General features: G+C 41.5%; 1 protein-coding gene and 1 long non-coding RNA gene across 3 annotated transcripts in view; one reads left to right on the top strand and one right to left on the bottom strand.

The window, feature by feature from the left end:
* Window positions 1–26,188, top strand: part of Regnase-1 (zinc finger CCCH-type containing protein regnase 1) — a 213,932-nt gene that overhangs the window by 163,337 nt on the left and 24,407 nt on the right. For both annotated transcript variants that reach the window (XM_076808545.1, XM_076808544.1), the window contains 2 exons: window positions 11,795–12,119; window positions 14,716–14,971. In XM_076808545.1, the coding sequence (XP_076664660.1) occupies window positions 11,795–12,119; window positions 14,716–14,971 (581 nt within the window). The remainder of the gene's footprint in view (window positions 1–11,794; window positions 12,120–14,715; window positions 14,972–26,188) is intronic.
* LOC143367067 (uncharacterized) overlaps window positions 2,097–26,188 on the bottom strand; it is a 309,917-nt gene continuing 285,825 nt past the window's right edge. Inside the window, exon 3 of the long non-coding RNA XR_013084891.1 lies at window positions 2,097–2,247. This is a non-coding gene — a long non-coding RNA (uncharacterized LOC143367067). The remainder of the gene's footprint in view (window positions 2,248–26,188) is intronic.

The raw sequence follows: 26,188 nt of genomic DNA, 5'->3' as shown, positions 1-26,188 counted from the left end.
CTGCCATCCTTGGCGGACATCTTTGGCAGGTAGGTATCCATTTCAACAGGCAGTGCCACCCGTGGCGCCAGTAAGACCGTCCCCGGTCCTTGCTATTCCAGCGGGTTTTCTTCCAGTGAAAATTAATAAATTTGCAAGCGCAATATCTCGAAAACCAGTGGAAATAAGGTGTATACATTGTAGGTTATTGAATTTGTCTTGGAACGCACTACCAAGTAAACTCTAAAAAAAATAGTTCCATTTAAAAAATCGAACTTCACCATCGTATTTTTTAAAATAATAATCGAAAAAATCGTCTCGGCTAATAAATTTGCCCCTTCAAACTATGCAATTCCATATAATTTTTTTTCCAATACTTTAAGAGATTCTGAGGGGCATTTCGGAAGGCGTAAGTTACATACCCATACAACACGCAGCCGTCCCAAAGACGTTCTTCTTTGTCGTTCAAGACGTCCCCAAGACGCCCCGAACGTCCCACGAACGGCTTATATACGTCTTCTGAACGACCCAATGTTACAAAACGAGACATCCGAAAGTCGTCTTTAAGATGTCTTTACGAAGACGTTTACCGGTACTGGTTCGATATAATACTTTAAGGAAGTAAATTGTTTTTAAAATAATGTCAAACTCAGTAACAATTTATTTTTTTTATTTAATTTCAACTAGTTTTATTTATATTATTATTATTATGTCTGCAGAATATAAGCAGAATATACATAACCCATGAAGCCTATTTGCAAAAGCGCGTGCAAAAATATTTAAACAATTACCTCTGTGTTTTTGATTTTCCATTGACTATGCGATTAAATGTTCATAAACAATTGTATACGGACCCTGATAACAACCTGCCTGCTGTCTGCCAGTAAATTGACTGTAGAATCTGCCAGGAGAGCGCAGGTCTGCCGGCAGATCCGGTGTTATCTGCGTTTCCATTAAGCTACGGTTCTGCCAGCAGGTCTGCTTTGTCAGGGCCTGCCGGCAGAACGACAGCAGATCCTGCTACCCGTCTAACATAGAAACACTATAATAAGAGTCTAGCCACGGACCCATGTTTTGGCTAAATCCTACGAGAGAGAGAGATATACACCATTTCATTCTTACCCACTCTTAACAGCTTTTACGTTTATGGCGGTATTTTACTTCATATCAGTAGTACATGTATATGGCAATAACTCCTCAAAAAATTTTATGTTATGAAAGTGTTTATGAATATATATATATATATACAGTAGCTTTTTACTATCCAAATGCACGTTTTCAGATAAATAAATATTACAAGCAATTAGAATAGTATAACAAAAAAGTTTTTTTTATTAATTTTCAAACATATACGTTTTAAAAAATGTGTTACAATTAAGATTTGTATAATTGACAGATTTAAAAATCAGCGGGAATAGACGAAAAATGGCGAACCAATCAAAACTGGCCTTTTCGTGGCCAGACTCTTATTATAGTGTCTCTAGTCTGACACATCCAACAACGCCATCTGAAGGCCACAATTGCCAAACAATTCCCTGCGTGTGACGTCACATGGACCTATGTACCAACACAAATGTACCATTCTTGCTGTAAATTGCAAAAAAAACTGGTGTAAACCCGTAAAATGTCATATAAACACAACATATCCTATTTCCACAAACTTATAACGTCAAACTCTCTAACCTACTAACCCCAAGACCACAAAACCTCTAATCCCATATTTCGTTAACCCTCTAAACCCAAAATCGTTTTTACACATATCCCCACAACCCACCACGGGGCATTTGTATCTCAAACGCGGAAATAAATATTTTCAAATTTGTTCAATCTTCAAACTAACATAACTTCGGTAAAATTCATCCAACGTTAATGAAACAAAGACCATTTTAAAATTTGAACTTTCTACTTTTCGATGCGTTAAACCACTTTTATCGAAATGGGTATCCAGGGGGTAAAATCCGCCTTTAAAGAGAAGTATGCTAAACTGTATAAATAGCGATGGTTATACTTGGCGCACTTTTTGTTACCTTTTTTTAAAAAAGGTAATTTGGTGGATAATAATATACAGGATTGGTGATCACAATTGTTACACAATAATATAAATAAGACAAAATTCCGAAGAGGAACTTTCAGTATTTACATTTACAAATCCATATACACTACGTCCCGTAACCAGTGGTACCTATTGGAGGCGATATCAGAAAATTTTATTCAACATTTTCGACTTCTCTTTTGTGTAGAATCATCATATTCCCTGTTGTGTTATCGCTGAAAACAAATACAATATTAGTATAAAATTAAATGTAACGTATGAATAAACATGATACTTGCGATACTTACTTCATCTCGATCTCCACACAGTACACACTAGAAATCCCGACGTAAAACGTGTTTTGAAGATACACGTGTAGTAAAACTATCCGCGTTCTTCGTTATACATGCCTATTGTGTATCTATACTGCTAGGCCATGGATGTGTGTATTCCAAATGTCATTCTTCATCATATATCCAAAATTTGTGTTAATATCTATCATATGTTTTGAGATATTTAACGTGTTACAAGGGATTTCCGTTTCCGGTCGCGTGAGAGTTTGGCGTGCGAAAGTGTGCAGTGTGTTGGAGAGTGAAAAGCGTAGTGAGGGTGGGGGTAAAGGGCAGTGAGTGAGTGGCGAAGGCGAGGGGTTAGCGAGTAAGGGAAGGAGGCGAACGGAGAGGCCGAGGTGTGTGTGGGTGGTGGAGGTGCTAAGGTGAGAGGGAATAATTTAAACGTGGTGTTCAAGCGTGGTGTTAGGCGGGAAGAAAGAGGCAGACGGCAGGTGGCGCGCTCTGCGGGAGAAAGGAGGATTTAGGATAAGTGACAGATAGGAGGGAAATTTAAACGGGCGGGGAAGCAAAAGGAAGACAGGAAAAAGGATAGAGGATAAGAGGCAAAGGGTAATAGGAGGATAGGAAAGAGGGAGAAGGGATTAAGGAAGGTCAAGGGGAAGTAGGGTAAATGGTTGGTGGGAAAGAAAAGGTGGAGAGGGAAGGAGGGAAGGAGGAAGGAAATGGAAAGGAAATGGCGCAAAGAGAAGAGAAAGGAAGGAAAGATAGTGAAAGTAGTATAGGGAGTGTGGGAAGTTTAGATAGCCTCTGGGGTAAAAAGAAGAAGGAGAGGGAGGAGGAGGAGGAGGGGGGCGGATAAACAAAGGAAGGGGTTAAAGAAAAGTGTCAAGACGGCGAGATCACCGGAGGGAGGGAATAAGGGGGGAAGGTTAGAGAAAGAGGAAGGGGTGGGAGGGCTGGAAGAAATGATGAAGGAAATGATGCTGGAGGTGAGGAAAATGAGGGAGGAGATGAGGGTAGATAGAGAGGGGAGAAGAAGGGTGAAGGAGGAAATGAGGAGGGAAAGGTATGGGAGAAGAAGGGAGGTGGAAGAATGGAGAAGGGAAATGAGGTGGGAGGAGGAGATGAGGGAAGAGAAGGCAAGGAGAGAAAGTTGGGAGAAAAGGAGAGAGGAAAGAGGTAGGAGGATGGATGAGGTGATTGAGAAGGTAGAGGGATGGGAAAATGAAAAAAGGGGTGGGGGAAAAGGGAGTAGTGAGGGTGTGGATAGGGGAGGAATGTAGAAATAGAATGAGAAGAATGGAGATAAAACAGGACAAAAAGGGGAGAGAGGGAAGAAGAAATAATGTAGTGGTGAGGGGGATAGGAACAGAGGTGAGGTGGTATGAGGTGAAATAATGTCGACTCCGATTTACCAAACACTCAATTTATTTTTTACCAAAGAAAAAACGACAATTTTGCTAAATGACTCGCGTGTAGACGTCGGAGTGTTCACGCAGGAACTGCCTAAATCCAACTGCCTTCTCTTCGCCAACCGTACCCTTGACCAGGGGTAGAAAACGTAAAGGAAGGAAATAGAAAAAGAGAAAGACAGGAAACTGAAGAAAAACTGAGATGAAGGTAAAAGAGGAAGCTACTCGAGAAGCGACTTCGCTCGGCTCGCGCGGACCTGGTCGCCACATGTTCTCAACGAACGCCAAGCCCAGACGAAACCCTCGGGAAACGAACTGAACAAAGAATAGGAAGGAAGTTGTAAACAGCAAGAGAATTCAGAAAAGTGAGAATTAGAAACGTAGGGAAAGAAAAGTACTGAAGAGAAAGAACTTGGTAACCAAGACGTAACTGCTACAGAGGGAAAGGAGGTGAAGGAGGAAGTGAGGAAGTTGTGGGAAAGGATGGGAGTGGAGGAGGAGGGGATAAAGGAGGTTGTGAAGATAGGTAACACAGGGAGAGATGGGGGCGGAATGGTGTTAGTCAAACTGGAGGCAAGGGAGGAAAAGAGGAAGGTGATGAAGGCGAAGAAAAAATTGAAAAATTGTGGGATTGGTTCGGGTGGCGTGCGTTTGATAAATAAATTTCATGAACAAGAATTCTCCTTTTACGTAACAAAACAGTAATAACGATTTATTCAATAAGGTTATGACGTTAAGTTGATTAACAATATACAAATCACGACGCTAAGGCGAAAAAATAGGATATACATTATGTTGATGACTAAGTAGGTGTAATAGAACGTAATGTTAAACGAGTGACGACGCTAAGTCGGTATAATAGAACGTAATGTTAAACGAGTAACGACTCTTTGACTGTTGCGGATATAGTAATATACGATTTAGAAATATGACTCTTTTGTCGATACAGTATTAGATTTAAGTAGAGAATTTGAAAGTTTGTTCCTTAGAACTGGAATAGTGATCGGGAACATTGTTCGGTTCTCGATTCAAATCACTGGCTTCCTGATGCCTAGAAGCTGGGTTTTAGCTATCTAAGATGGGGGCCAAGGAGCCGGTTAAAGCGTCCTCAGATGGTAGCCGAAGAGCCGGTTAAAGCGCCCCCAGATAGAAACCGAGGTGCTAATGAAAGCAACCGCAGATGGAAGCCAGAGAGCTGGTTAGGCGTCTCCAGTTGTAGATTCACGTTGCCCAAGAGCAGGTTAAAGCGTCCCGAAATGGAAGAAAGATTTTAATATGATTCTCTACTTTTAGCGTGACGTGGTCGATACCGTCGAGAGTCTGAGTATGAGTGCGAATAAGAGTCAGAATCAGAATCAGAATAAGAATGCGTCGCTCCGCTGGCGAGCCTGTATTTATACCTCTTCGCGAACCTTAGCTCGCGCCAATCACGCATTACACCTTACGCGCACCAATCGCTAAACGTACCTGGCCTGTGCCAATCAAAGTTCACTGGCGGTACGCTTTGCGTTCGTTCACTCATGCGCTTCCGCGCATGTGCACGCGTCCGCGCTCTAGTCAGTCCGTCGACCGACTGGCGGTTGCGCACGCGCGCCGCTAAAGTTAGTTTCCGAAATTCCCGGTAGGAGTTACGTTACTTACATACTATAACAATAGTTATTATAATACGGAATGAAAAAAATGAAAGTGGTTTAGTCCGAGAACGTTACATGTATGTGTGTGTAATATTTATATTTCACAATAATATATTACACAATAATATTGTCCGTCTAGAGGCCGCTTAAAAACAAAATACTCTCGTGCATGCAAGAATGTTGACAATTGAAAAGCGTACAAATCAATGGTCCCCCAGTAGCTTCGAGTAGCTCCTACATAAGTCTTAAACGTATTCCAGTGTTGCGGAGCACGGTTTATTGCCTACCGAACATAAAGAAATTAGCTTCCAACAATTGGAGATTAAGCCTAAAAGCCTTCCTCTAATCCTGCAAGTTAATTGCCAGATGTTTTCAATTACTTTATAGCGCGTAGGAAAACGTCGACAGTCATAAACCTGCAATAAACCGCGGCCCGCTAACGATCCGTTTAGGACGTCATGCAGATGGTTAGATTTTTCGATGCATATTTTTCCCACCTTTCCGCCTACGATTTGTGAAGGAGGAGCTTTTTCGTGACCAATTATATTAAAGACTGTCGCACAAAACTCCACCTTCAAACAGATACGCCCTGCAGGAAAATACTATATAAGAACCTCGTTCTGTAACAGCGAGTTAGAAAGTCCTTGTACCACCTAATGTTACACCAGTAATATAGTGCTATATAATACGATTCGTGGATTCTAGCAATAATTTTATAAGCTATTGGTTCAATTCCGATACATATTCCTATTTATAATTAACTCGACTATCTATAATTAATTTTTCAATAATTTTAAATACGCTTTTCAAATGTCAAAACGCAAAAATTGGGTATGGAGATTTGCAAGCCGTGATGGCGATAAAGCCACCTGTAATCTGTGCGACGAAGAAGCCAACAGTGAATTTTCGTGTGCGGATGGGACAACTGGGTCCATTGGTATATACATTCCACAAATGAAAAATTCGCGCCCAAATCATTCACACGGCTTCTGCGCCGAGCTTTGCGGCATCTTCCCCATTTTTTACATGAATTCTGTGTGGATGATGTTTTTGCCATCAATCATATTTAAAAGTTTAAAAATGAAGTTTTCGAGCTGAAATGTTTTCTTTCTGCTGTCTGTGTAAGTAATAATAACGAGATGGGGTATGGATTTTACAATCTTATAATTTTTACGATCTTTTTAAAAGTATGAAAATAAATTTTATTACTGTATTAAGGGGGTTGTGGACTATTTCAGCTTTAAAAAAATCGTTGTTTACTGATTTTAAAAGACTTATTCTTTATGAACATTTTACATAAAAATTCACGAAGAAATTCAAATAATTGTAGAAGTTATAGCAGCGAATGTAATTGAGTGCACCGTCCAGTAACGACCTCGCAGAGCGGTATTGCCATACGGCTGGGGTGGCGAACCTATGGCACGCGGCCAGAGGTGGCACGTATGAAAATTTTGCACGTTAATGATTTACAGATGCTATCATTAATATCTGTATATTAATCTAAAATCATTATTATATGGTTAGATACACCTACGAAAATATTTTTGGTTAGCTTTTACTATTATGTGTTAGTTCCACAGATGGACAAAATATTATTCGTCATGTGTCGAATAAAAGTACCCCGGGTTAACTTTTTTCGTGAAATGATAAAATTAACAGTCTTCGTCAAATAATCTGAAGTTGAAATAACTTGTATTTGATCCATTATTTAAATAATTTTTTGTTTAGTTAATGCTCAAACCGGCTTAATTCTTGTGAAATTCTATCTTAATTTTTAATCTTGTCTCAATAAAATTCTGCAATGATTACAGATATTATCGTACTATTTTCGTACAATGATATTTTCTACTAATTTTTCCCCTAATAAAAACTGCCCGGCACGTCAGCAATTCGATAAATATTATTTATAAATTTTTGACACGCGGCAGATAAAAAGGTCCGCCTCCCCTGGCATAGAGAACTTAAATTTGAAGCCGGTTTTCTCGAAACACCATTTTTAGAAACGGTGTACATTATAACTATTCAACCAATGAATATTTTCTCTTGAAATTTTTACTCAACGTGTAGAATTCCTTCCTCTACAGAGTGAAATTCCCGCATCAATATTGGATGTTTGTAAAACATTTTATAACTGATTAAAGGCGATTTTTCCGTAAAAATGCGGGGGAAAAATTGATTCGTGAGTAACTTACGCAATTTTTGTTCAAATTCGTCGGCAAAGTTCCACTCTGTACATTTTGGTGTATAAAATACTCACGCCAAATCATTTTGGTCTCAGATGATTGGCTCACCTGAATTGGTGTACACCACCCGCAGCGGCGCGCCGTATATGGCTATTTTCAACGATTAATAACTTAGACAATTTTATACATTTCGATGATTTTTTTTTAGTAATTACTCGCAAATGTGGCCAGAATAGATTGTGAAAAGCACGATTATAACGATTATTTGGTGTCCAAGTAATTTAGCGTCAAAGAAACTAACGATTTCACCAGTGCACTACCCCCTTAATTCTTGCATAATTCAGATCAGCGTACAAAGTGATATGACAATACATATTTTAAAAATTTTATCTATAAAATAACAGCTTGTTCATTTTTACCGGAGTGTCTCCCCTGAAAAGTGGGCAGTACCACGCCGATAAATAAAAGCAAATCGATGTGGCTCAATTCCATTGTTTCTCGTTTTGTAGATTACACGTCATGAATAAAACACACTAACTGGATTAGAAATTTGCCATCAACATTCATAAAGATATTTGTTGCGGTTGCAAGCAAACACGCAGCGCCGCGCCACGCGATTCAAACCGGGCCCGTTGACTCATCACAACAGCTGATGAGTCGGCCGCGGTGCCTTTGTAACGTTTTTGACCGCTAATGATCTTCGCGGCACGCTCGCTCGGCGACTGTTAGCTCTGAGAACAGCACCGCCGTGACAACACCTCATTTTGATTACCGTCTTGCTCGCTCTCATTGCGCTACGTGCTGTTTTTACATAGAATTCTCCACCCGCGACCCGTTAATCGCATCGCGCTCACGCGCCTACGACCTCTGTATCGTCTTCGTTCTGTCGATGTTAATTGCGGTGTAGGACGTTATTGTATTGTGTGTTCTCGACGATCAGTGAGAGCACTTTAATCCGCACGTTAAATCCGCTCATCTCGGAATCAATATCCGGTATATTATTGTTGAAAGATACGCTCCGTACACATCGTTGAACACATTTTGAAATGCACGATGAAGTGGCGGTAATAGAAATATATATTTTGATTTAAAAAATTACTTTGATATTGAAATCTCTGTAAATAATAGCTTGAACGCAAATCCGAATATTCTATTACGATTCCCCCATCAAATCAAACAACTTTCATATCAAACATTATTTCGCTTTTCCCTTAGTTAGAACAATAATAGCGTCTATATGAACAAATCGGTGTTACGTCCGAAACCGAGATGGTGATTGGTGATTGATTCCGGAACGTAAAGAGGGATATCTTGCTCCGTCGCCTTCGGCGTAACCGTAATCCCTTCGGCCGGTCACGCTTTTTGGAGTACTGCGCGGGGTAGGTGGATTGGCATTAAAGATCCAGGAGGAAAAGAAGATGTGCGTGTTTCGTCTTGGGACCGTCAGTCAGACTTATCGGCAGAGCTATAGCTGACGGCCCTTGCCGTAGACACACGGGGACTAAGAGGAAATAAACTTGGAACTTGTATATATACGAACGAGAGTGGACGATAGGACTTGCGAGAAGGGTAGACGTCTAGCGGCGCCGGTGGAGACTAACCGGCGTGACCCATGTGGTGCGCCCGGGACGTCACATGTAACAATTGTAATCACCAATCCTATATATTATTAAAGAAATAATAAATTCTATTTGAAATAAGTAGAATTAATTATTTAATAAACTGCAGAATCTGCTTGCTGGATATGTAACGGTAGGGATACACCTATAGTAATAATGGTACATTTGGCTTGGTATGTAGGTCCATGTGACGTCACGCGTAGGGAATTGTTTGGCAATTGTGGCCTTCAGATTGCGCTGTTGGATGTGTCAGACGGACAACAAGACCTACTGTCCATCTGCCGGCAGGTCTGCTTTGTCAACCGTAGCTTAATTCTGACGCAGATGACACCGGATCTGCCAGCAGACTCTGCTTCGAAATCTTGTTAGACTTAACATGTTCGATATATCCATACTTCGTTGAGTGTTCGGGATAGACTGCGGTTACTGTCCCTGGTTTCCTCCAACTAATTCATACTCTGAGAGAAAATAAATACCTTAACCTCTAATTAATTCTCAGATAGCACACGACGACATGACGTCTTAAAACGTTGTTTAAATGGCGCCTATATAGCAGATAGCACAGGACATATTATAGGCCTCTTAAGATAGGATTTCCTAGACGCGATTCGCCGCCGTGGCGGATCGCGTCCCGCCCAGGCCCGCGAAATCATACTAAATATCGGACTATTTTTAACGAAGTTAGTTTGAAATCATGTAAATCAATTTTTCTTTTTATTCCCTTCATTGTGGCCTGAATTGCATCGTTCTTGGTGTTAGTTTCATCGGCGAAACATAAGGAAACGATTGGCGTTTTTTTGGCAAAGATTTGATGAGAAATGCGGAAATCCTGGACATTTCTCACTTCTTAATGGTATTACAACCCCGGGTCGAAAGCCATAAAATTCGGGGAGGCACCGCGGGGGGTTGACCTCGCCACGTGGTGCTAGCCAGCATCTCTTTGACAGGCGTTGCTCCAGAATTACTCTGTACAATACAGTATGTACATATGTATGTACATATTTTTCCGAATCAAAATGTCGAATCATATCAAGCTACTTTATAAAAAAAAGTTTTTTGTTTTTTTTGGCGAAGATACCTTGAAAACTATGTAGTACTGGATCTGAAGAAGTCGATAAACAGTTTAAAACTTTTTCGTTTGTATTGCAATGGGAATATTTTGAGCGTACCTACAATCTTTTCTATACTTTTTCAAATCATTATTTCTGACTTCTTAGGTCCCTTCTCCCAATTAGCCGATTGGAAGGTTGCCCAAATATTGTATAATTTCGTAGGAATGTATTAACACTTTGTGAACAGTACCTCTTTATTTAGTATATTGGTACCGGGATAACATGGATACAGGTTTACAATTTTTTCTGCACATTCCATAGTATGTATATTTATCAAATTCTTTTAGTTTTATTGGAATTATTCGCGTTATTTTTTTAGATAACGTCGAACCTTCGCAAGAGTTGTATGTTAACTCTTCCTTTATGATCTTCCTTCATAATGTTCGTCATTTTCAGTGCTAAAAATGGGATGTTGCATTTTTCCCCTATTTCTTGGGATTCTGCCCCACTGTGTGACATAGAATACAGGTAATTACTCCACGATTGGCAAATATTGCCAAATCTTGTTTTCGCAGTTGCAAGGACAAATATATGTTGATTATAAAACAAAAAAGAAATTTGCTTGGAAGTTCCCGGAAGGTAACTAAAAAGCCGACAATTGCTGATATTTTTTCTATGGGTTTCTTATGGAAAAAACTATATGTAACTAATTAATTGCTACTGCTTATCGGAAACGATACTACTCATTTCGGTTCCCAAAAAAATTTCTTTTATATCACCGAAATTCAAAAGCCGCGATTTAAAATTTTGCACAAAATAAAAACATACAAATTTTGACATGTGTTTACATACAGATCAGAAGTAGCCGCCATGATATTTTTCCCGCTTTTGGGAGCTTATATTATTAGTTTACAAGAAATATATAAAGAAAACATAATCCTATAACTTTTGGATTTCGACTAGTTTCCCTATTTCTTGGGATTCTGTCCTACAGGGGGAGGGGGAGGAGGAGGGGAGAGGAAGGGGGTGGGGAGGGGAGGGGAGGGGGAGGGACCCAAATTTGGCCGTTTTCTTACACCCTCCTTTATCGTGTATCTTTTGTGTTATTGGACGAGTGAGTCAACTATATAAACAATTTCGGTTTAACGTTATCGTTAATATCTTGACATCATATTATTTTCAATATGTTCGATACTTAATGCTTCTCATCAATACTTTCGATACTTACCGCTTTTTGAGTTTCTTATCGTTTAGATGTAAAGTTCAGTGAACGACAATACAGTCATGGCTCGAAACCTCACAGCTACTCTTTAAACTTAGGCTCATGAGTAATTTAGTGTCCACAAGGAATTTTTTTTTATTTAAATTAGTTGTTTTAAAGGACATCTAGTGAATTCTTTAAACGTAATGAAGTGCATAACTTTTCCTTATAGAAGTTTTAATTTATAAAAGAATTCACTTCCATTAGTTCATTAATGAAATTTCTTTTAAAAGAAACTGTCAAAAATGGCTAACAAATATATTTTAGCCTATACCAATAATTAAGAAAATACAAACACAGCACCATAAATTGATTTCGTCTCATTACAGAAATGTACATATGGAAATAAATGTAAATTTCGGCATCCAGAAAGAGGTGCCCATTCTCAAAAGTCAGTTACAGAAAAATTAGTAGACCATGTGAATAAACACTTGCATGCAAGAGGATCAAGTCCAAACCATCTTTTACCAAGTAGTGTATCTGCCAGTATATCTCAGCATCAACCATTGTGCAAAACCAAATCAACAGTAATTACTAGGGTTCAGTCATTACTTCCAGTTACAAAAAGTAAATCTGTAGAAAACATTACAATTGAACAACCAATAAATTTAGGTGCACATGGATCGCAAGTACCTCCAACGACAAGTTCTCACGGTAACAGTATTTTTCGTTATTAATGTTCTTACCTAAATATTTACCCATTCTACAGAATTTTAAAAACCTCTGATATTGTTGCCGGTTTATAAATACAAATGTATTCTTTGTTTGAGGGCTAAACTAATAAAAACTGTTCAAACTCGAATTTATTGTTGTACGTAAGTTGGTACGTTATGCTGTTCAGAGAGCCAATGGGAGCATGTGGGGTGACGTCACAGGGGGGAGGTGTCCAGTTCGTTGGAGAGGGGCTGTAGTGAGTGGAGAGGAGTCGTACATGGCGCTTCACGCACAAGAGTTTTTGTGGTGGTTAGGATAATTATAGATGCCACGAAACGATATTTTCTGAGGGGTGGTGGGTAATGCGTGCCACGAAAAGTGTGAACTGTTGTCAAGAAAAGTTCTTAGGATCGATGTATTGGCACCACCTAGTATCGACGTAAATTCTCTACAGTTGTTTTAAAAATCCCTGTGATCAACACAAATTCACTACACGCGTGGAAATACAAGTTCTTGGAACAGCGAAATGTGGCTAAGATCGGCGCATTAGAAGGCCCCTGACAATGGTTTCCAAAATAGCCTAATAAGGTTACACTTCAAGTAATGCACATACGAATGTGCTGTTATCATAATGATTCGTGCACGTCATTGATCAGTTTTAATGAGTGGATGGAATTTTAGGTACGTACTGTCTTGCTTAAATAATTGAAAGCTGTCTAAACTTTATATAACTAATAATTTAAATATGTCTTAAGAAACCATATTATTAATAGAAACTGCTAAAATGGACTTCAAATTCGGTAAGAGAGGTGTTTTTTGTTTGAAAAAATAACACATAAACTATACATATGTATGAAAATAGATTATCCAGAGGTATTTCGGCATATATTTATAAAATACAAAAACTTAATTTTTAGGGTTGGTGGTGGGAGTAACTTGAAAAATATGTTTTGTTCGAAAATTAATTTTACGCGGTTTTGTAGATATAAGAAAAGGATGCAACTTTTGTTTAAACTTCTTTTCCATATCTCTCACCATTCTCGAAATATTCAACGGAAAATAAAATTCTACATTTTTTTCAAGGGGTGATTTCACCCCCAAAAATTGTATTATGGCACCAACAAAAAATAGGGTTGCGGTAGGGATGAACTACTCTACTTGCACATCGAGTTGCATAATTTTCTGAATTTGCGGGTTGCCGAACGTCCCTTGTTAGCTATTCTCGCGCACGGTGCCGAAATACGCGAAAGGAGACACTACCAACAATTTGAACGGTTAGATAAATTGCATATTTACACACCATGCAAAATAACGTAAAAGAAAATAATGGATAAGGTACAAAAGAAGGTACACACTCTCGATTTTTCAACTCGCTCATCGGCGTACAGGATAAGGAAGAAGGAAACGAAACTGGACAAGGATCGACTATCGATCCGCATATCGATCGCCTTAAGCTCTCTCGTGGCGCGGATTAGAAAAATGAGCTGCTCGTGTCTGGTTTGCAGAAGGAACGCAGAATTCCCGAATCTCAACATCGCAATCGAATATATTTAACAAAGAACACAAATTTACCCCCACTGAAACACGCAGAGGAATTTAACAAAATATATTTTTACCCGCACTAAAACTTGTTACGAAAGAAAAACAAATTTACACGCACTCAGCAATTGAAACTAATAACACTTAATAAATAAACTTAAAGTAAGTTTTTCGACGGAAATTCGCGGGATGACTGAATATTTGTCTACTTTGCGATTGGACAATGCTCGTTCCGAAAAGTTAACATCGACAGAGCTATATTGACAATGAGAAGCACAAAAATGAAATGCGCGTTTATGAAGTGCAGCGCGGTTAACCTGAGCGACCTGTGCCGCGAGCAGGTAGGCCCAAATGACTTTATAACCCCAGATATGACAGAAGGTTCGGAGTTGCTCTCCTTCCCGTTTATTACACTTTGAAAACGCTAATTAATCGCTATCCACACGATGCGCTAATATCCCCGCACGTGTACGAAGATTGCACGGCAGCGACACGCTTCCAAGTCCGTTAACCATCGAACAGGTGGTGGTAATACGCCAATCCTAGCAACTTTTCGCTGTTCCAGGAACTTTTCTTTTCACGCGTATAGTGAATTTGTGTTGATCACAAGGATTTTTACAACGATTGTAGGGAATTTATGTCGAACCTAGGGAATTTACGTCGATATTAGGTGGAACCAGTACATCTATCCTAAGGACTTTTCGCGACAACAGTTGGCACGCATTACATCCACCACCACAAACTGTCGTTCAGTGCCACCTATAATTGTCCCCACTACCACAAAAACAACATACAGCTCCATCTGCAATTACCCTCACCACCAAGACTTGCGCGCGAAGCCCCATGTAGGACTCCTCTCCTCTCACAACAGCCATTCTCCTACGAACTGGATACCCCGCCCCCTTCGACGTCACCTCCGTCGCCACAACCTGGTCCCGGAACAGCATAATACACCTACTTACATGTTGCTTCTTAATAGTAAAAGAACACGATATGTCAATTTCTTAATTGTATTCAAATAAATATTTCTGGTAGTTACTTTCACTGTTATTAATAGGTTATGACACTTCTATGTGGACAACAGGAAGATTGAATAAGCCGGATATAGAACCACCAAATATGCATAGAAAACTTCAGAGGCAGTTGACTTTGAACCCAGTCTCTGATCCTCGACTTTGTCAATTGAGGCAATATCAACTAAAATCACACACGAGTTCAGTATCACAACAGTCTGCAGTCGCATCTTCTGGGGCGCAGCATCGGCCGTTAGCTAGACATTCCAGTAACGAATCACCTCATAGGACAGGCATGAAGTAAGTGTTCAGTTTGCTTATTCTTTTAAATATCACATAAGGGGGAAGCCAATGTGACGGTCAAAAATAAAGGCTACTTTCAAGGCAATTTTTTATAATGAAATGTAACTTCCTACAAAAATCTTTATTACCATCTGAAAATACATATATTTAACTAATATTTTATGCTCTCAGATTGAAACAATTTTGAGTAGTATCACCACAGCAAACGATGATGTTAGGCTTTGTAAAAAAAAAATTAAAAAACAGGCGCTTGATTAACTTGCCAACGTGTGCCCTGAATTGATAAACTCGAATCTTTTCTTAAAGTATATTAGAATAGCTTCAGTTCACCTTTTTTCTGATCATCATGGAACAATGCGTGCTACATATGTGCGTTGTTTTATTCTTTTTTAGTTAATCTGACTATATGCTACTATTTTTAATTGGCAATCATGAGAATGAGCAACATAGTAATGTGCTGGATAAGTTTTATTTTGGTAGGGTATTTGGCTGCAGAGTCGTAATGATAGAAATCTCGTGTTTCCACGTGTAATTGAACAATTATTGAAATTTATTATCGCAGCTTTTCAATTTATAGTGTAAGTGTTTTGCTTACAAATTTTTTAAGTTATTGTTTTTATTTATTATAGTGAGCATAGAGAAATGGCTATGCGCAGGGCCGTCTTAAAAATTTGTGCGCCCTGGGCTAAAAAAAATTTGGTGCCCCAACACCTCACGTAAATACCAACTCTATACCAAGTCTATGTCTCTCCACTCATAAAAAATTGAAACTAAAAAAACATTTCAACATATACTTGATTCTTAAGCGCCCTTGGATATCACTGGCGCACCTGGGCTATAGTCCATTTAGCCCACTGGATAAGGAGACCCTGCCTATGAGTTTTCGGGACACATATGTCCCATTAGGTATTTTCACTTTTATTCCTGAATACGATGAAAATATTTTTTCCTAGTTATGCTGCGAAGGTCATTACATGCCTTATCGCTCGTGAAATGTTACACTCCGTCAAAACAACGCTTCTTCCTCACCTCTCTGAAATATGTAGAATTGGACCTAGTTACAATGTATTCTTTGTGAGTTGGTTGATTTCTGCATAACTAGACCCAATTAATATTCTGGGAGGAATGCGACATACCAACTGAAAGTGGAAACTATTTAACCCTGTTTAACTTTTCCTGATCATATGTGTCCCACTTAAAAAACTGCTGGGACACAATGTTCCAATTTTTTAAATTGACCTACAACATTCAAATTGATTTGTACCTATCCGTAGCCAAGTACAATCGATTTCTGCAAGAAAATATAGTAAAATCCAAACAGAAAAAGGTCGGGTCGACAGGGTTAAGCGTACAAATTTAAAAAAAAAATTTGAAAAAATGGCGGACTTTGGAAGAAAAGGTATAAAAAATCAACATGTTTTTTCAATATTACGATTATATGAATTATTCGATCAAAATACTTGTACGCTTAACAGAAGATAATTTTATTGCAAATATTCCCTAAAAATTTCAAGTGTATCCAATAAAGATTGACTGAGTTATTAATCCGCCCAGTTTGAAAAATACCGTATCGAGCAACTCAATTATTTTCTGCAACTCAAAGATCGCAGATGTATACGGTCTCGTCGTGGCCAGTGACTCTCTACCTAGTTCAAACCATTTTTATATATATATATATATATATATATATATATATATATACTAGTGGGGCTCTTATTTACTCTTGGTAAATACTTTTTTCAAGATTTTCTTGGGGGCACCCACCAGAATATTTCCAAATAATAAAAAATAATCTGTGTAAAGTTTGAGCCCGATTGGATAACGGGAAAACGTGCCCCTGGGCCTTTAAACATTTAAATAATTTTATTTAACAGCTCATAAAGTCGATTTTCTATAATATCCTCCAAGTTATTGATTAAATCAACAATATGTCAAAGAAAAGTTGTAGATCTGGATAAGGAGCATCAGTTTTTGCATAAAGTTCAAAGAACTAAAAAAAATTTTTTTTCTCAGATTTTGAAAGTTTTTGCTGTCGGGCTGAATAACAAATAAATGTTATACATCCAATAATCATTGTCGCCGATGCTTCCAGTTTCGTATCGCGTGATCAACCAACGACGCCTGTACCCGACACACGCGCCACGCACTGTGTGGCCAATAAACCAACAATTCCCCCTTTGGCCGCACATGCGTTCCTTTACATATTTACGTTCCTAATCCTAATCTCCTATTACATCTAGCCATCTTTTCTATGTTTAAGGCTTTTGTTAACAGGTCAGCTTCCATCGCTTCTGACTTCACGTGTTTTAATTTTATGAACCCTCTTTTTACATCATCTTTTACGGAGTAGTAAAAGTTTACTTTCTATTTATATGTTTAGTCCTGTTTGTAACCCTATCTTTAGCTATCCAGTCGATCGCGGATTTACTATCGGTTCTTAACTCTATTGGTAGACCCGCTAGTCCACTTTCCATATTGTCCATTCAGCCATGTAGCCAGCTCAGCTCTTGGGCTCCGTCAGGGACTGCCATCAGTTCCGCTTCACATGTGGATAGGGCCACCAGGCTCTATTTGTGGCTCTTCTAGCTTACGAGATTGTTGCCAATTGTTGCTGCGTATCCGCTGTATGATTTAGCGTCCGCAGTGCAATCCCAACTCGAATCTGTGCTAATGCGAGTCTCTGGTCTCCTCGTTCTGTATCATAGCGCAGTTTGAAGTCTCGTGTCCCCTTAAGGTACCTGTAAACTCGTTTCAACACTGATAAATGAATCCTTTTTGGATTCTGCGAATACTGTGATAGATAACGTACGCTAAACGTTATATCGGGTCTAGACCCTACCGCAAGATTAATAAGCGACCCCATTTCCTGATACAACAGTTTATCTGTCTCTGGTGATCCTTCGTGATCGTTTAGGTTTTTCTGCGAATCCATAGGCGTACCAACTATATTGCCTTCTACCATGTTATATTTTTCTAATATCTTACCTACATAACTTTCCTGCGATAATTGTAGCCCCCCCCCCCCCGTCTGCGTAATTTTTATATTCAAGAATAGCTTCTCTTTGGTTTCTGTCATTGCAAATTCTTACATTATCTTTGACATTGTTTCTTCGATCATATTACTATTCTCACCTACTACTAAAATGTCGTCTACATATATGCCTAATGTGAGTTTTCCACCGTTACTTGTCAATCTGCACACGTAAGGGTCCTTCTTGCCGTACCAGCCCGATTGATGCTAGTGTTTGACTGATCTTCTCATGCCAACAGCGTCCGGATTGGGGTAGCCCATAAATGCTCTTGCGGAGCTTGCAAATTCTTCCGTCCTCCTCGTATCCTGGCTGTTGCTCCATGTACACCGTTTGCGTTAGCGTCCCATGCAAGTACGCGGAATTTACGTCTTACTCTCTAATTTCCAGGTTGTTTATGCTTGCGATAGCCAACATTGTCCTGACAGATTCCAATTTTATCACGGGCGCGAAAGATTCCTCATAGTTTACGCCCATCCGCTGCTGACATCCAACCGCTACCAATCTTGCCTTGTACCTTATGATGTTTCCTTTTGCATCTCTCTTGATGGTTTAGACCCATTTGCTTTTTATTGTCTTCGTTCCCTCCTGTCTCGGGGCCAGTTCCCATACTTGATGTTTGGACATATTTTCCAAATCTTCTTCCATACCTTTTTCTCAGTGTCTACTACTCTTCGATTCCATTGACCCCCTATAATTATTTGGTGTAGCTTCTTCCTGGATTTCGGCAACGCATGCGCGCTCCTGCTGTGCTTCTTTTATCCTCTCGGAACGCCTTGCTCCTTGCTCCACTAATCCTTTTCTCTCTCTCTCTCTCTATCAGTCTTTGCTTATGTTCTTCTTGTATTACGTGGCCTAACCTTTTGTGCCATGTCATTACATCACGCGTGTTTCTGCTTGTTCGGACTGGAATACTTTGATCGGCTGGTTGTACTTGCCTTGTTAAATCGGCGAGTTGCGCGCTTCCAGTGACATTTATCCCTAGGGTAAATATCCCATCTTCTTCACACGCTTCTGCTATTACCCTATTATTTGGCCCAATAATCTATGCCTGCTTGTCTTCAAATATTACTCTATGTCCATTTTTGTTCAGTCGGCTTACCGAGAGTAAGTATGACCAGAGTCGTGGAATATATATATATATATCACATTTGTAATGTTAATGGTGTTCATACCTTGCTTCGTCCACGCAGTGATTTTCAAGTCTCCCATCGCCTCTGCATCTAAGCTCCTATTATCTTCTGTATACGTTCACCTTGGTGTGATATGGCCTTAAATTTCTCATGTGGTCCTTGTATGGCGTCATGTGCGAAGTTGATCCAGAATCCAAGGACCATGTCATCTGCCTTTCCTCTCGGCCCTTTTCAGAGTCCCTTCTTACGCGTCACAATCGTTATTGGCTGTAGGCTAGTTCATCAACGCAATAAACAACTGAGGCAATAATCCCGAAGGAGAAACAGTCCTTTAATTTGTGAAGCTGCCTGGCAGACGGTGGGTCTATGGCCTGTACCCGGTTTAGACTCGGGATTGTTGGAAGGTGTCGAGTATTCTGCGAGTACAATGACCCTCTGTATGGTCGACTCCGGCGGTCCCGGGGATAGTTGATATTGGCCAGGCATTCTGTTTATCCTTTCGGGCGCGTTGAATGATGTTTTCGTGACACTCTGTTAACTATCAATCATGATTAGAGGACACACGATTTCCAGGAGTTTTCCCTCTCCTGGGGTTGTGTGGGCCGTTCCTAGGCAATGGAACGACCAATGGATAATCAGTAATCGTATGGTCCACCAAGGAATCTGCCTGTGAGGGAAGACTTCTGGTTCCTGGCGGAAAGACTCCGTCGGAGCAGCAGGAGAGAACGGGCAGATACGTTTAGAACGAAGGAACGTTCAAATCTCTGTAATACGGAAACGTAACTGTACAGACTCACAGTTACATAATCACATTGTACCATTCACTCTTATTGTTATCAGTTCATCGTTACTTACAATATATTCAAACACTGTTATTTTGGTATATGCAGTGTCAAATTATTCACCCTTATTACGGTAACGCGTCATAGAGGGTATCGCGTAGTTTTCAGTGTCGGAAGGACCGTAGCGGGAATTTACGACTCCCGTTGACCCGCCTCAGCTTAGTCGGGTCTCATTGAAAACACGCGCGAAACATCTGCTTCGAAACATGGTACTTCGAGCCGGATCCACCAGTGACGTATGGACTTATACAGTTTCACAGTGCAACGGATTTAGTGAGTGCATGTGTGATCGGATATAAAACACAGAACATTGTGCATCCAGTTCAGCTTAGTGTGGATTAACAATCGGTTTGACACGCCAGTGTCCATTCATCTTGAGGCCGGTCAGCCTACATCGCTCGGTGCTGCATCTTCAAGGATTCCGGACATCGTGGTGGACATCAGCAGCTGAGGTCCTCACGTCGCGAAGGTAGACTCGTTACTTGTCTCGCACTCATATCACCTCCTTTTCCTCATTCCACGATATCGACAAAAAAAGGCACCGGCGCCTCTCCAAGTCAGCTGCCGTCAGACTCGACGGCACCTGAGGTTAGTACTCTGCGGCGTAAACGCGGGAATATCATAGGTCAAATTACCGCGTTCCACAACTTCCTGGAAAATATCCAAGGATCAGAGCATTGTGATCCGTACCTGATTGAGGCGCATCTTAAGAGGCTCAACGTATACTGGGATCGGTTCGAGGACGTTGAATTCGACCTCGAGGGATTAGATGTGACAGAAGCAGAACGCCGGTTAGGGATCCAAAACAATTATCACGCTGTGGTATCGCGTGCCAATAGGCTCATTCACGGGGATCGACCGACGACTCAAGCCCCGATGGTTACCGAGATTCGGGGTGCGAATCATTCACCAGCCCTGACGGTAACTGTTCCACTGGTCATAAAGCTTTCAGAGATGCGTTTGCCGACGTTTGACGGATGCATCGGTGGTCGACATTTTTTTAAAAATATTTTCATCTATAATCGATCGGAACGAAGAGCTGACCCCGGTATAGAAACTGCAATACCGGCGGTCAGTCCTGTCGGGAAAGGCGGGTGCCTGTATCGAGTCGCTGCGGACAAATCGAAATATGACAATACACGGAAGGTTCTCCTAAAACATTCCATTCGCGACTCTCCGAAACTTGCGAAGGACTCGGCTGAGTTATTGGGTGATTTAGTGGATGCCATGAATCAGCATTTGCAGTCACTTAAGAATATGGGAGAACCGATCGCGTCATGGAACACCCTTCTGGTGTCCATCATTTTGTCTAAGGTCAGCGCAAACACGGTGTGGCATTGGGAACTTTCGTTGAAGGACAAGAAGATGCCAACGTATGTGGATCTTTTGGCGTTTCTGGAGAAACGCGCAGACTGCGCTCCGGCCACTGCACCGCAGCTGGTAGCGGAGACAGGAAACGGTAGTCGGGGTTCAACAGGGCAACAGCGGAACAGTAAACCAGGATCATCACAAAGGAGTGCATTCCTCACTGTGAAAGGCTCGGAATGTCCGGTCTGCAAGGATTTGCACGGGGTTTGGAATTGTGACGCGTACAGAACGCTGTCGCCAAGGGAGCGTTTCGCCATGGTGGCCAAGACTTCATTATGTTTGAATTGTCTTGGACAGGGGCACGTAGTCAAGGAGTGCAAATTTGGCTCATGTCGCGTGTGTCATAGAAGGCAACACACTCTGCTGCACAAGCCCGGGGCTTCACGGAACGAAGCGGCCAGCGGATCTTCGGTATCGAATACTGCGAACAAGTCTGGACCGTCGTCGGAGGGGCGGCCGCCGACTCCGGTATAACTAGAACAGCAAGAGGATCTTCGGGGAACGGGGTGTCAGAGGGTTTTTGTGGTCGACTCGGCTACCAACGAATTATTGGTTACGGCGCGAATCGACGTTGTGGATGGGGAGCAGCAGCCAGTAAGCTGTCGAACACTAATCGACACGTATGCGGCCTCCAATTTCATGACGGAGAGCTTCGCGAAAAGGCTCGGTCTGCCGCAGAAGACATGTCATGTTCCCATCAGCGTCCTCAACGACCTTTCGACGGTTGCAACACACACAATAAGGACAACCATTCGGGCGCGTGTCAGCGATTACGAGAAAACGTTGACTTTTCTTACGGTCCCCAATATTTCATCATTGGTGCGGGACTAGCCGACAGACCGGTCAACCATCGTCGTTTAAGGTGGCATCAAACTGGCAGATCCCAATTTTCATCGACCTACACCTGTCAAAATATTATTGGGTGCGGGAACAGCATTATCGCGTAATAATGCGTTGGACAAATTGATTTGTCGCCAGAAGTCTGTTCTTTCAGAAGACGAGAGTCGGTTGGGTCATCGGGGGGAGCGCTCCAGCCGCTCCATCGGCAGAACGCAGTGTCTGTCATTTGACCGCCGCTCTTTAATTTGATCTCACGCAGTTCTGGGAGATTGCAAAGGGTCCTCAGATCCAGCATTTATCGGTTGCGGAGGTTGCTAGCGAGCAACATTATCAGGTGAACACTACGCGGAATGCGGAAAGAAGGTATGTCGTAGCGCTCCAGTTTAATGGACGGCTGTCGCAGCTGGGAGAGTCTAGATCGAGAGCCCTGAAGCGATTCGCTTCTCTTTAACGGATACTGCAAGGGAATGCAGAGTTGTGGCAACGGTACCACGCGGTGATGCAAGAATACCTGGATCTGGGCCACATGTCCGAGGTCACAGGTATTCAAATATCCAGGGTTGGCTACTATTTACCGCATCATGGTGTCGTTAAGGACAGTAGTCAAACCACAAAGCTCAAGGTGGTCTTCGACGCATCAGCGACGACCAGTACGGAGATGTCTCTCAACGATACTTTGCATATCGGGCCTAAAATTCAAGATGATCTGTTGTACATCCTTCTCCGTTTTCGTACTCATCAATACGTCATCACCGGTGATATTGAGAAGATGTATCGACAGTTTCTTGTCCGACCAGAAGATAGAAGGTATCAACGGATTCTTTGGCGCGACGACGATAGTGAAGTTAAGACTTACGAGTTGAATACCGTGAAGTTTGGGGTCTCGGCGGCACTGTTTTTGGCCATTCGTTGCTTGAAGCAATTGGGGTCAGGACGAGGGACGTCGGTACCCTCGCGCAGCTGAAATTCTGCAGCGGGATTTCTATGTGGATGACGCGCTCACCGGGACAGCAACGAAGGAAGACGCACTCGCGCTACGGAGGGACCTCACCGACCTACTAAATTTAGCCGGCTTAAATGTCCGACAATGGGCATCAAATGACGGGAGTCTTTTGCAAGGTTTGCCACAGGACTCGATTCATAGCAAACTTCACTGCGGCGGATCATCAACCTTGAAGACGCTCGGTGTCATTGGGAATTCTGCGGTCGATTCCATCAGTCTATTTTGATCTGCCGAAGTGACAGATTGTGTCTTGTGACTTTGTAAACACGTGAGTCCCGCGACCGTTATCCCAGTCTTCGTATCGGATATTATATTAAATTGCCAGGACTATTTTCTAGTTCTGCTCTAGTTGCATAGTACCACAGGCGTGCTTTTTGCTTAATTGACTGTGTGGTGTGGCCTGTGTCTCTTAGTCCAGTTGGTTTCCTTGCATTGTTGGGTATCTGAATTATGAGTGGAAACAAGAAGTACAAGGGCTGTGGTGCCCATGTAGCCAACCCTGTTACCTGCACTAGTTGTGGATTAATCAGCCACCCTGGTCCGACGTGTCTAGCCCGTTCTGGTCATCCTTGGCATGAAGGGAGACTTTTAAGCTGTCGCGTGAAATCTCCAAAGCCTCATGCTACAGTTAGTCAACCCGTATCTCCGTCGGCACTGTCAACATCATCGTTACCGGAATCTACTCTCCAGTCGCTAGCTGAATTACCATGAGAATTGAGGGACCTCAGGAATGACTTTGCTTGCTTCCGTGAAGAAATGCTCTCCGCAATAAAATCTGAGCTATCTGATATGAGGCTGGAGATTAATGCGCTATCGCAACGGATCAAAAATCTCGAGGACAACCCTGGTAACACCTCTGAGCAACCTCCTGCACCTGCTACAGAGGAGATAATTGAGGAACTGAACGAAAGGGAGGACAGATCTAAAAACATAATTGTTTTTGGAATGCCAGAGTTGCGCGATACGTCACCTGTGCTAGCTAAATCAGCCGATATCGACGGCGTTCGACTAATTATTAATGAGATCTGTCCCCTTGGCACCCAAGAGCTGTCCGTACGTCGACTTGGGAAGGCTAACAATACAACAACAAGACCTCTTTGTGTGCACCTCGACTCGGCAGCAAGCGTCCGGAGTGTTCTCCAGAATAAACACCGTTACAAGGGGCCGTTTAAAATATCTGATGACAAGACTCGTCTTCAACGTACAACCCTAACCCAGCTCAGAGCGAAATTGCGTGAACTCCATGAGCAAGGGGAGACCAATATGACTATTAAATACATACGTGGTGTGCCGAAGATAGTGCCTAGTAGACTCCGTCGTGATTCCGCGCAAAAAAACTTGGAATAAACCCTCTAGTGTACTACCAAAACGTCCGTGGTTTACGAACTAAATTAGATTTATTAAATAATGCTCTTGTCTCATCTGTGTTGTCATACGACATTATAATTTTGGTTCAGACCTGGCTTACTTCCGCTATATCTTCGCGTGAACTAGGTTTAGGTAATTATGCGGTTTACAGATGCGACAGATCTTCCTACACAAGCAGTTTTATAAGGGGTGGTGGTGTCCTCATAGCAGTAAAGAAGTCGATACCTTCTTGTCTTGTCACCGTTAATTACACTGATGTCGAACAAGTTTTTGTCAGGGCCCGCCTCCACAATAACAAATATCTCTTATCGGGGGCTACTTATTTACCGCCAGCGTCACATCCATCACTTTTTGCTGGTCATGTTGATTGTATTATGGAATTACATCAGAGTTCTAGTGAGGATATTCTTGCAATGTTTGGGGATTATAACCTTCCGCATGCTCTTTGGTATAATGATCAAAGCCAGGCGTGTTTTAGAAAGCCGGGGATATCGGTGTCAGAATCAGCTGCTATCGATCACCTTCTCGGGTGTGCCGCGTATTGCAACCTTGCTCAGGTCAACACCGTGTTTAATATTTATGATGCTACTCTTGATATCATCTTTGTAAGTAATAGTATCAATGTTACTATTGATCGGGTCTTAGATCCTCTAATTGCTCCTGATGCCTACCATCCACCTCTTTATATGAAGTTTTGTGATCTTTACTATGGTACTAATGTCTCGGGAGATAATTTTAGCTTTAGGGATTTCAAGAGTGGCGAGTACCCTAGCATGGTTGCTTACCTTAACTCTATTGATTGGGACCATGAGACTGGTAATGCGGAGCCTAATTTAGCCCTTGAGCGTTTATACTACCATGTTAACCTCGCAGTTGATTCTTATATTCCGGTCAGGGCGGTGGAAAGCTCCACATTCCCGTCATGGTTTTCTCCTAGACTTAAGTACTTGATTCGGCAGAAGAAAATTGTGCATAAAAACTATAAGCAATCATGCTCACATAGCGATTATCTAAATTTTTCCTCTCTCCGATCGCAGTGTAAGGCAGCCTTATCGCGTGATAATCGTTTATATTTTGAAGGTGTTGAGTCCTCGGTCCTGAATAATGTATCCAACTTTTGGAAATATGTAAATACCAAGCGGGGCGGGCATAACATTCCCACTACAGTGCATCTTGACCAAACATCTACCTCGTCGCACATGGAAGCTGCTGAACTTTTTGCACAATTCTTTGGCTCGGTTTATAATCCATCTTCCGGTGAAACGCCTCCTTTAAATCCTGGCCTGTCCTTGGGTAGTAACATTAATATACATTCCATGTCCGTTCCAATAGGCAAAATTTACTCTGCACTTGAATCGCTCGATACTACCAAAGGGCCAGGGTTCGATGGCATCCCGCCTCTGCTCTTAAGAGAATGTCGCTTCATTCTATCAAGGCCCCTTTGGCACGTTTTTAATTCTTCCCTATCATCGGGTATTTTTCCGGCTGCCTGGAAGACAAACCTAGTTACACCCGTATTTAAGGCAGGCGACAACTCTAATGTAAGAAATTACCGACCAATATGCAAGTTATCTGCCCTGCCGAAGATCTTCGAGGGGATTGTAACAGATAATTTAACGCCCTGTCTCTTG

This window comes from Andrena cerasifolii, chromosome 3 (genome assembly GCF_050908995.1).
Source record: "Andrena cerasifolii isolate SP2316 chromosome 3, iyAndCera1_principal, whole genome shotgun sequence".
Lineage (NCBI taxonomy): Eukaryota > Metazoa > Arthropoda > Insecta > Hymenoptera > Andrenidae > Andrena > Andrena cerasifolii.
The sequence above is the reverse complement of the archived record's forward strand: the minus strand, read 5'-3'. Positions and strand labels throughout refer to the sequence as shown.